The sequence below is a fragment of the Xylocopa sonorina genome, chromosome 10, assembly GCF_050948175.1.
Source record: "Xylocopa sonorina isolate GNS202 chromosome 10, iyXylSono1_principal, whole genome shotgun sequence".
NCBI lineage: Eukaryota > Metazoa > Arthropoda > Insecta > Hymenoptera > Apidae > Xylocopa > Xylocopa sonorina.
In genome coordinates, this window is record NC_135202.1 from 2,230,832 (window position 1) to 2,242,993 (window position 12,162).

The window sequence follows — 12,162 nt, forward strand, 5'->3', positions numbered from 1 at the left end:
AAATATATATACGAAATATAAACGAACTATCGTGACAAGTGTTTAATCAATTTTCAGATCAGTCTATTGAGAGCTGTTTATCTCTTTTGTCATCGACGCTTTACCTTGGACCGGGGAAGGTAGAACAGCGAAAACACACTTAATGCAAGAGCACGGCCATCGATATGAACGAAAAGGAAAATAAATTGGACATGGTGGAGGAAGTAGTGGTGAAAGATGCCTCCGTAGACACGACGGATAAAAAGGCTATGCCATACAAACAATCGAATACTTTCGCCGCGAAAAAAACTGTCGCGCAGGGTATGATGGATGTTGCCTTGATCACCGCTAATGCAAATCAACTGAGGTATCTGATCGAATATCAACGGCAGAGTTCAACGTTTTACCTGATTTTGAGCTTAATCATTATCAGTCTCCTTCTCCAGGTAAGACGAATAACAAATCTGATAGATAAATAGCGATAGATAAATAGTTGTCACTGCCTTTGCTTAGCGATAATCAGCAGTAATTTCTAAGTCATCGAATTCCAGATGGCTGTAGGCGTGAGTTTGGTTTTTAAAGGTCGATATGACATAAAAGGACAATCAAAATCAGTCCAAGCACGGAAAATCAACAATTATGTAGTGATAGGAGTTTTTCTAATAACTATTATAAACGTGTTCATCGCTGCCTTCAGCGTATCCGTTCCCACGACACTGCCAGCAACGACGACAAATTAGACAGCAATGACATTTCTATGTTTACATCCACAGGGTGGATTCAGCTCTCTTTTTTCTTTTCTTTTCTACTTGAATGTGACAGTAAGATACCTGAAACCGATAAATCGGACAAATTAATGATATTATCGTTATTTATAAGATTACCATTTTTGCGCGCTCAGATCACTTTAATGCTATTTAAATGTAATTCTATTTCGCATTAAAATATTCTTGTATTTTCTATGTAAATATGTATATTATGTATTATCGTTCGAGTTACAAATAAATAATTTAATGTGCATTTGATATTTTTCTATTGTAAAATTTTCTTAATTATCAGAAGGTTATTTAATTCAATTAGTAGAGTTGAATATCGCCTCTATTACGGTCCGTAATATCTGATCTATTGTTAGGTAAAAACTACCGATTGCGCTAACACTTGACGTATTTAAGTAGTTAACAAGTGATGTAACATGTAAAGTTTCACCGAATCAGTTTATCTAGCGACGTTTGCATTAACACGTTTTTTAAACGATAATAATTTGCAACATTCCTTATTTATTCTTTTCTTTTCCACATCTATTAGTACATTTATATTTTAAATATTCATCGATAACTTTAACAATTTTAGTTAGACAAATACAAATTTTATAAAATACAATTTTACGAAAAAGCTTTTATATTTTAAAATCTGTATCAATATTTTGCAATTTTATTATACGATTATAATCCCATTTTCATCCCTTTTCTTGCTATTACACAATTTATTCGAATTCTCACGGATTTTTTAAAATGAAATGCAAGTTTCAAATTTAAATAATTTTTTAATACCTTTAAAATTTTGATATGTTTTCCTTCTCTTGTATATTTTAATACAATAACAAAAGTTGAATCCTGTAAACAAAACAACCAATAAAAGATAACAAGTATTTACCATTACAAGCTCGATTTAGAGATTTGAATATTTACTTTCTTTTTTATCTACTTTAGTTGCAAATTCCACGCACGTATACTTTATTCATCTCATCATACTCATAGCAAAAATATTGAATTAGACCACGATATACATATATATATGATCTACTTAATCTAATGTCCAGTATATATAAAAGCTGACTGTGTTAAATAAATAGTATAAACATTATTTTAATGTATATTCAACGTTCCTTTTAAAACTATATACATATAACAAATTTAGGTTTCTCCTACTGCTATGAATCTTATCATCTCTGTAGAAGTGTAACGTCTTGCTTTTTTATGATAGTAAGCAAGAGACAAGCAGTTTGTATTAGTTCATAAAAATTTGCGCTATAACTTGAGTCTCTATGCTTTGTAGATAATAGAAACCAAAAAAATACGGTAAAAGGAAGTTGTGTGTTAAAGTAAATTAATATTGTTTTATATTCTGTCTTTCATAGTTTTTGATATTTGGTAGACACAATACAAATCGAATACGATTTGTAATATGTGCTGTGTTATATGTATTATATATTTTGTACAAGAACAGTACTTCTTGAAATTGGACAGAAATATACGTCCATTAATAATTCTCTTTCTCCTTTCTTTTTTCTTAAATGCAACAATATAGTGCTATGTAATACGTGTTTGAAGTTGAAACAGATTAGCTTTCTAATTCTTTCATTCCCTAGACAATCTTATTAGTGTATCGTCTGTAACAAATTTTTCTCTCCTAAACGCTTCTCGCTATTATTGTTTTCTTTATTCTAGTTAACAAACATAGTTATACTTATTTCTTTCTTAATTACACTTCCTTCTTAATGTACCGTTACACTCGACAGTAATTGAGACAAATATCCTGCAACGTGATAACTTTTTTAGTCGTTCAAATGACAAGTCCCAGACGTCGAATATATATATATATATATATATATATATATATATATATATATATATATATATATATATATACATACACGTTTACAATAATATTGCATAGAATATAATAAAATACAATAACTAATAATTAACATATTTCTTTTTCCCTCATTTCTGGTATGACTAGGATTTCTCCATAGTGGCGTAAAACTCTCTACCTTGTGCCTCATACATTTCCAACGACAATTCTCTCATGGACTTAACATCTACACATGTGAAATGTAAAGTTTTTACTACGTTATTAATTGTCATTTTACGCTTATATACCCTAGTAGATTTTATCTAAGAGTCATTTGATACGCCGCTTTTATAATTAAATGAATTAATTATACTGTCCAATGATGAGAGAGTGAGAGAGAGAGAGAGAGAGAAATTCTCATATCTAATTGTGAAATTCATTTAACTTGCTTGTATTCTATGAAATGCCATTCTCAACTGGTTCCCTGTCAACAGCAGAGTGACAAATAGTGGAACTGAAATAACGAGTTAAAAGAATTTTACATTGAAAATGACTAATTATTTATTTACCGATTAAAGACCTTGGAAACTCCTCAAAAGTGTTATAATTTACATTAGCTCAGAGCACTTGCTTTAGTTTCGTAAGCGACTAGATACAAAACCGTAATTCAGATACACATAAAATGAATTTCCAAGTCTATAAACGAAAGAACCGATGAGAAATTATTCTTCTTTAACAAATGTTTAGTATACCGATATATTTAAATGCTGGTTTTTTTCTAAAAAAAATCGATTTCCTCGATTTCGAAACGTCAGGTATACATGTACGTAAATCGATCACTCGACATGTATTCGATGCAATTAATTTTTATGATGGATAAGATATTACATTCTTAAAAATCGATGTGTACATGTAGATACATTAACTATGCGCCTATCGAGAGGTTGGACAAAGTTCCTACAAATTAAAAGAGTTTCGATGTAGCTGTCGTATGTATGTCCTTATCAAAATTACTCCAATCTCACGAAATATTAGGATGAAATAAATATACTATTTCTCATTCTGCTTAGTTTGGTAGATATACTCCAATTAATAGATTCAAAAATCTCTACGTTTACGTTTTGTTCGGTCATAAATGTGCACCCTGCACTAACATTGTTGCTAACTTAAAATTACACGTACTTCAAGTCACACGAATTGGGCAGGGCAAACTAGGGCTAATTTTTTCATAATTGTCATAAAGAGAGTATAAGTAATCTAAATCGTAAAATAATAATATAAAGTTACTACAAAATTTGTAATATCATCAACTATACTATATAGTTATACTTCGTATTTAACTGCATTCATTCTTATATTTCATACAATATTTATTAAAACAATATAAACAGTCATAAGTGTCTGTAATACTCATTTTATTTCTCAAATATTGATCTTCAGTTAAATCGATAAATATTATTGAATGGAAAATCAATTATTCTATACCTTGTTGCGCATTATATAACATCATATTTTTATATACTTATATTTCTTTTTCTCAAATAATTATCTGTAATAATTCTTCTGAATGATACTAGGATCTTCATTTTACCGCCCTTACCTGCCCTCTCCATAGAATTGTGCCTTATTCTCTGATAACACATTTAAGTGATTTTTGTTTTCGGAACATTTACGTGCGATTTGCATTCTTCTTTGGATATCAAATTCAAAATTGTTACATTAAACATTTACAGCAGCTAATCTGTATACATGTTTATTGATAGCAGGTTTATCACAGTGATATATTATTTTATTCTTCAAATTGTATACTTCATCTGAAATACTATTTTATAGCTTTATTATGTGAAATTATCATTTAAATTATATTTTCTATATACATATATCCTTTATTTCAAACTAACCTGAGTTAATCATCCCATTCATCTTCATCACTGGTTTCACTACTTGAATCATCACTTTCACTATGGATTGCACTTGATCGCTCAGCAAGAGCCCTTGACAAAGCACTAGCCAATCCTCCTTGAAATACTGGTGTTTTACTTTTCACTTCGTTCGCAACAGGCCTCAATTCAATTCCCTGGCGAATTTGCTCCAACAGAGCATTTCTAGAGTTCCCAGGAGGTGGATTTTGTTTTATTTCAGACTTATCAATTTTCTGTAATATAAATGTAATGTATATATAATCATCGTATTCAACGGAACCGCTCAAATCATGTAATTGAAATCTTTTGATACTAACTCTAAGCGTAGTGCCACTTCTTATGGATTCCATGAGCGTCGACCTCAGGTCAGCGGTGACTTCGTTATTATTATTGGTACTAGTATTATTATTATTATTGTTATTATTTTTATTATTATTAGTAGTAGTGCTTGTGGTGACAGTTGCATCATCGGAGCTTAATAGATTAGGTAAAGGCGGTGGAGGTGGAACAGGTGTGGTCGAATTACTTCTGGAACGCGGAATTGGAGCTGGTGGTGGTGGTGGTGGAGGAGGTGGAGGTGGTGGAGGTGGTGGCAATGTTGGTGCAGAAGTTAAAGAAGGTGGTGGTGGTCGAGATGGCAATGTTCTATGAACTGGTGGTGCACTGGATGGTGCACTTGGCGGCGTTGCAGAAGCATTAAATCGATTTGGAGGTAGTGGTGGAGCACTTCGAGTTTGATGCTGTAAAAACATTATTGCATTAAAACCATTTACCTATCAAAACCATATCACAGATAACAGTATACAAACAGGTATTGTTCTTGCGGGAACTGGAGGAGGATATTCCTGCCTTTGGGGTGCTATTGGAGGTTGTTGCTGCTGCTGCTGTTGTTGTTGTTGCTGTTGTTGTTGCGATTGTTGAAATTGTTGTTGTACATTAATTTTCGGAATAGACGAGGAAACATCTTCTCTAATAGCATTCATACCGCCGTTCTTTTCAATAAAATCATAAATAAAATTGCGCGTATCTTGATTTCTGAATTGGTTCTCCGACACGCCGACTTTGGCGAGAAAAAGTTGTAAATGCGGATCAACTTGTTCCAGTTCCAATTCCTTGCTATTAGCATTCCATCCCATATGCGTAACATGTCTAAAAATAATGTTAAATATTTTTTTGTAAAACCATTATCAAATATAAAGTAACGTCCAACAGCTTAAGGAAAAATTCAAACCTAAAATTAGATGGAAGACCAATATCATCTTTTGTTAATTTTTTCTTAACTTTATCACGTTTTTTCTTTTTACTTTTCTTAATGGAACTACTAGAAGCACTCCTATTAACACCGATCGTGTTTGGAGTTCCATTTAATAAGTTTGAGGTTGATCCTGTACTAAATGCAACAGAAGATGTATTGCTTTGATTTTTCCATGGTACTGTCACGCCATGCTGGGTATCTCCCTCTATTCTAGAACGTCTTTGTTGCCTTCTCTGACGTTTGGCGTTCAGCTTGTCAAGAAGAATATTTCTAAAAATAAGTAACAATTACTTTATCTTCCTTCTGTTTTAATAATCTTCATATTTCACAGACTTTTTATAAGATACAACTGAAAAATTAATTATTATTATTATAAATGTTATCATCGGAATTATAATTACAATGGATTAATTAAAATTCAATGTTATTCTCTCATTTACATTTTTTTTCCATATTCTAGCATGGTTTACCTTAGTGTAAAGGCATCTGTCTCGTTTGCAAAATTAAAAGCAGCCATACAGTCTTCAGCTTCAAATGTATGGAAATACGTCAATGGTGCTTTATAGTCCATTGCGTTGTAGACTTCGTGTTCCCACAACATTGCTTTTCTTTGTAAGCAATATAAACGAAGAAAAAAACTACGCCTAGGATTGTCCCTTATCAGCGTTATTATACCTGTAGTTTTCTTTATCCATTCTCTGTGCGAAGGTGGCTCAGTCAAATATAATTGAATAACTCCAGCTGCTAAACACTATAAAGAAATAAAGGTGATTCATCTTTATCTGTATTACCTTATCTTATACACTTTTCGAGATTAATTTTTAATAATGTAATTATTTTCCATTACTACATTTTACATTAATTATTATTGACATGATATGTCCATAAGGGTAGAAATACAACATTTGTTTCAATAATTAATATTTGTTTACTACATTTGTTTAATAGTTAGACATAATTAGAAATTGCAAAAACAGATTGAAAAATTTTTGCATATTTAAAAACCCTTTGAGTTCATTTGATTCACATGTGACTAATACATAGCTTTAAACGGAATTATATTCCGAGAGTGATTTCAAATGAAGTAATACACAGTATTGTTCAGTTTTTTTGTATAAAACGATAAATACAACGCTTTTAATATTAAAAGGTCTTCATTGTGCTCTTAAATATGTGCGAATGTCAAATATAACCAATAATACAAATTTCGTGTAAATGTCGCGCGTACAATAATAAACAAATGAGATCAATATTTTAATTAGTGAATAATCATTATAATAATGGTATAAAAATGTTTGGGAAGAACAGAAAAATTAAAATTATAGAATATATTTATCTATACGGCTATCGGCAGCCAAATAGAATTTAGGTCAAAATCGATGCATTAAATTGACAGTTGGAATATTTATAAATAGAAATGTTTAATATATAAAATAATTCTTGCCTGGCATCGATTTCCTATCAGTTGGAAGACTTGCTCGTTTTCTTCCGGTTTTAAAAGCATAGAGCCTCTATGTTTGTTCATGGTGCCTGACAAGGTTAGGATCCTCGTAATATTGCACCGTGATATTTGTTACCACATTCTCTTTTGATCAACGGATTCAGTCTCATAATTTACCATTAATCTTATCCATTTCTACGTATTTCTGTACATTAAATGCACACACCAAATACGAGATCCGTAAAATTAAAAAATATTCAATCACCACCCACCAATGCTATTCCTGATACTATCCTCACAGGAAACTCTACCAGTTGGTGATGACATTTTCATCTATCCGGTTCAATGTTCCACGTTTCCTCATTCGATATATTAAATACAACTACTTACCTATTGTATAGGCAATTCTTGCACATTTGTATAAATTTTATCTTGAAAACAGGCCTGAGAATTTTAATGAAACAAGGTTGTTATACCGTTTATTTTAAAAAACTATTCAATACGCGATTCTTGTTCATTTATATGTTTATAAATTTTATCTTGAGAACGAGTCCGGGAATCTTTATGACATGCGATGAATTTACCAGTTTCAAATACGGGAAAGCGATTTACGTAAGAGGTACGATTTTGAAAGAACTAATTGCGAGAGTTAAATAACTAGACTGGTTTTCTTTTTACGAATTAAAAATCATTTACTAATAATAAAATTAATCTTCGAGGTTTCACCTTTCACTTTTAAATTAGATTCGACGACGCAGAATCATCAAGTATTGTTATATGTTTGGTATAGTGTTTTCTTTATTTCATCCATATACTTTTTAGTCTTTGATATCCCATTACGACAGAAAATGTGGTAAGCATAGTTTTTACAATATTTCTCGTTTTAATAAGTATTTTAATGAGTATATGGTTTTAAACGGACGTGTTCAACAAGTCCAACAAACAACAAACAAGTTTTAATTTTATTGCGATGTAGTATAATAACAAACAGATAGGGCAGAAAGAGCGTCGCATTATCATAATTATTATAGCAACCGATAAAACTTTGAGACTCGAATATAATATTAAAATTAAAATTCGTTAAATGCTTTTAAACTTGCACGTTTGTACATTTGTACAGAAGTAAATTTGAATTTTTAGCGCGTCTTGTGATACTTCGTTGTCGCTATAATCACAAACTGCAAATGGCCACGGGTGCAATTCAGGGACTCTCAGAAATGCGATATCAAACGGAAATTTATTTTATATACAAAAGAGCATCGTCAACGATGATAATACAGCAGTGATCATTGTCACGGTCGTATTTCTTCGGAAACAGAGTTACTCGCGATTTTTTTAAGGTCGCGCAATTGAGTTTTCCGCGGGAAAACAATGTCTGGATATCGAAGGGTGAATTACTACGAACTGTGCAGATTGTGTACCAGCAGCGAAGGAACAAAAATGAACATTTTTCGGGAAGAAGGCCGTAAGCTGCAACTTCAAACAAAAATTCAAGCATGTCTACCTATACAGGTGGGACTATTTATTTTTTGTTTCTATTTAGAAAGATTTTGAAAAATTTTGATTACTACATCTTTTATAACTATTTCTGATCAGTATAATTTCTTTGTTGGATAATGATAATTCAACCAATTAATTGGTTTAAATAACGCATAAAACTTAATTGATACTTTAAGGTTTTGGAAGAGGATTCTTTGCCAAAAATTGTTTGTCACGAGTGTGTAAAGAAATTAGAGAATTTTATTGAATTTAGAGAGACGGTCGTAAGCGCAGAGGGTATGTTGGAATCATACTTTACTTCGTTAAGGTTTTCTGAAGATTTTCTAAAGGAGGGTAAGGTTTATGTGAAAAGCACAGAGAAAGATAGACCAACGACACCAGAGAACGAAGTATTAAAGTCGATGGAAAGAGTAACATCTTCAGCAGGGAACCAAATAGTCAATAATGATCAACAAATACAGCACCAACAGCCTGTTGTTGTTAGTAACATAAATGCTTCTAATATTCAAATTATTAGTGGAGTTCAAGCAAGGGTTCAGCAATACAAGTGTGCCATGCAGGTTTGTTGAAACCAAAGGTGTATTATTAACACAATTACTATAAATGATTAATGATGTTTATTAACATTACTATACTAAATTATTTATTACTTTTGTATTTTTCTATAAAATTGACTTAAAATAAAAATTTTTTTAAACTATCATTATTTTCATTGAATAGAAGACATTATTATATTTACTTCAGGATTAAAAGGAAAATTGTTCGATTAATGCTAATATATATTTTAGATGCAACCGGGAGGTATGGCAGCTGCTGTCGTAGAAGCTACAGCAGAGACGCATTATAGTTATCAACAACAGACGTCGCAAGTATCTCCTCAACAATCAAATGAAGTACAAAATCAAATAAATGATCAACAAAGCCCAAATTCGCAAATTCAAGTGCAAAATCAAATTCAGAATCACAGTCAACTAAACCAACAGATACAGTCGCAGAGACAAATTTCTCAACCGCAAAATCAAACACAAGTCCCTCAACAACAAAATCAATCGCAAATAACACAACAGATTCAGCAGTTACAAAGGCAACAGAGAGAGTTCGAGAAACAACATAGACAACTTCAACAAATTGAAAAACAAGTGCAAATTACTACGCAACAAGAGTTTCCTATTAAACAGGAACCTCAGTCACAGGTGGTACATCAAAATAATAACATCATTCTAAAAGCAGAATCCGATTCCAAGCAGCCGATTATTCAAAAAGTACAGCCTGATACTCAGAAAGATGAAAGTGGCACACAAAATGTACAGAATTATGCAACTGTACAAGCTGGACCAGAAGTGTTTCTAAATTTGGGATTTAAAGAAACTCCTTTGGTTACACAAACTGTTCGGGAAGAGAATAAAGACTTCAAAGATTTTGCAAAAGCTGAAGACACAATATCTCGTAACTCGATTGGACAGATTTCCGAATTTCTAAGAATTAAATCAGGACCTGAACCAACATCTTTGATTACTGTAAATCCTCAAGTTATTTCCCAAAATCATAGAGGTACAACCTGCAAAGAGTGTGGAAAAATGTTTTCTTCTGTAACTCAGTTGAACAGTCATAGTTGCTCTGTTCAGAATCTGTTGAGTGAAACATCTGATAATAGTGGTAATAAAGAAGATCCTTTACAGACTAATGGCAACTCATTTAGTTGTGATGTTTGTGGTAAACCGTTCAAACGGAAAGAACATCTTTATCAACATAGAAAACTACATACTGGTGAACGTCCCTATGTGTGTACCACGTGTTCAAAGGCATTTAGTCGCAAGGAACATTTAGTTAGGCATTCTGTATCGCACACAGGCGAAAAAATGCATGAGTGTGAAATGTGTGGTAAAAGCTTCTCAAGAAAGGACAATCTTCACAAACATCGTAAAACGCATGGTGTATCGGGCCCCTATATTTGTGAAACTTGCGGGAAATCGTTCGTAGTAAAACATTACTATTTAATGCATTTAACTACTCATGCATCAACCGTCGGAGATGGTGTGAATTGTCAGGATCCTTTGCCATACAAATGTGATATTTGTCACAAGGCATTCTCTGTAAAACAATATCTTACAATTCACAAACAAAGACATAGGTCAAAAAATAATAGTTCTTCCCAGAATGCTGTAAATGGCCATCAACAACAGCAGCAACAACAACAGCAGCAGCAGCAGCAGCAACAAGCGCAGCAATCGACTGCTGCAAATAATGTGAACATAGTGACAAGTAATATTACCAATTCTGGGAATATAAATAATAATGGACAGTCTAATAATGGGTCAACAGTCGAAATGCAAAGTGTTATTGAAAGAAATGAACAACCGAATGGTTCATTTAATAATCAGTATCATAATAACATGCAAGAGTTTCAATGAGACAAGGGGAAGCGTGTCTATTATGTTCTCTTGCCAAATGGTAACAATCATAAGATTGTCGTTATGTGAGCAAGAGAAATTTTACGACGCGCCAAAATATTTCCTTAAATTAAACCTGCACTTACTTGAAAAGTAAATTTTTTGTACTTTAATAAGACTTGAAATACTATTATTTTCAACTGATTAAAAGGCAAAATAATTTGTTGTTTATATTACATCAGTGATCAATCGGTAAAAAAGTTTTCAGTGGCTTATGAGCTCCAACTTGAGGTATATTGTATATATATTTCACCAGTAAAGTATTACGTGTGCGTGCGCGTGTGCGTGCGCGTGTATGAAATGCGTTTTGTATGAATCATGCACACTGTTACTTAACATTAAAAAAAGTTGTGTGCTATACAAATTTCAGTGTGTGTAGATAGTCATAAGGTTGTTCCAATACCTGATTAGAAATATGTTTTCAAGTTCTATTAACTTGGAACAAAAATGTCAAATTAATGTATAATCAGAATATTTACTATGAAACTTTATATATTATTTCAGTTACTCATAATAATAGAATTAGGATAACGTGCTAAAAATAATGATGTTTTATAAATTTCATCAGATATATAATACTTTTGTTAGACACTTCAATGATAGTTAATGATATAGTTAATATTAAAATTATTTTGTTATATATTGAATTTGACGAAAATATTATTTGTTTTGTATTTAGTTTTGTGCAATATTTTTTATAGTTACACGCAGTGTATGTATAGTTACAGAATATCAGTGGAGTAATGTTTTTTCAAACAGTGATTGCAACAATCTATGACCATTTTACAGAGTATTTTAGAAACATATGATTTCTATATAAACTTAGAATACAAAACAAAATCTAAGACCAAAGAAATTTATATTATGTATAAATTGGGTAAATAGTAGGAAGATAAATAATAAGACAAAGTCAGGTAATATCTGACCTGATTAACTACACTGTAATTAAGAATTCGATTAAGCGTGCATACAATATATACATATATTGCACAGCAACACATTGTGTTACACATACAATGGCCTTAGAGCCGTTGTTTTCTA

General features: G+C 31.8%; 3 protein-coding genes across 4 annotated transcripts; 2 read left to right on the forward strand and 1 right to left on the reverse strand.

The window, feature by feature from the left end:
* The first annotated feature begins 88 nt into the window (after window positions 1–88).
* Window positions 89–997, forward strand: LOC143427970 (ninjurin-A). The gene is made up of 2 exons (XM_076902507.1): window positions 89–425; window positions 531–997. The coding sequence occupies exons 1-2, from the start codon at window positions 165–167 to the stop codon at window positions 717–719; spliced, it is 450 nt and encodes a 149-aa protein (XP_076758622.1). The 5' UTR covers window positions 89–164; the 3' UTR covers window positions 720–997.
* A 1,809-nt stretch (window positions 998–2,806) lies between these two features.
* LOC143427886 (uncharacterized) lies at window positions 2,807–7,481 on the reverse strand. The gene is made up of 7 exons (XM_076902377.1): window positions 7,175–7,481; window positions 6,201–6,481; window positions 5,707–6,000; window positions 5,285–5,624; window positions 4,793–5,215; window positions 4,455–4,708; window positions 2,807–4,375 (listed from the first exon to the last, which is right to left on the reverse strand). Exons 1-6 carry the CDS (start codon window positions 7,253–7,255, stop codon window positions 4,460–4,462), a joined length of 1,668 nt encoding a protein of 555 aa, XP_076758492.1. The 5' UTR covers window positions 7,256–7,481; the 3' UTR covers window positions 2,807–4,375; window positions 4,455–4,459.
* A 788-nt stretch (window positions 7,482–8,269) lies between these two features.
* LOC143427885 (uncharacterized) lies at window positions 8,270–11,214 on the forward strand. 2 transcript variants are annotated; one of them, XM_076902375.1, is made up of 3 exons: window positions 8,270–8,683; window positions 8,848–9,231; window positions 9,460–11,214. In XM_076902375.1, exons 1-3 carry the CDS (start codon window positions 8,543–8,545, stop codon window positions 11,080–11,082), a joined length of 2,148 nt encoding a protein of 715 aa, XP_076758490.1. In that variant the 5' UTR covers window positions 8,270–8,542; the 3' UTR covers window positions 11,083–11,214. The 2 variants fall into 2 exon arrangements, with proteins under 2 accessions (XP_076758490.1, XP_076758491.1); XM_076902376.1 differs by having other exon boundaries at window positions 8,569–8,683; window positions 8,925–9,231.
* The last annotated feature ends 948 nt before the right edge of the window (window positions 11,215–12,162 follow it).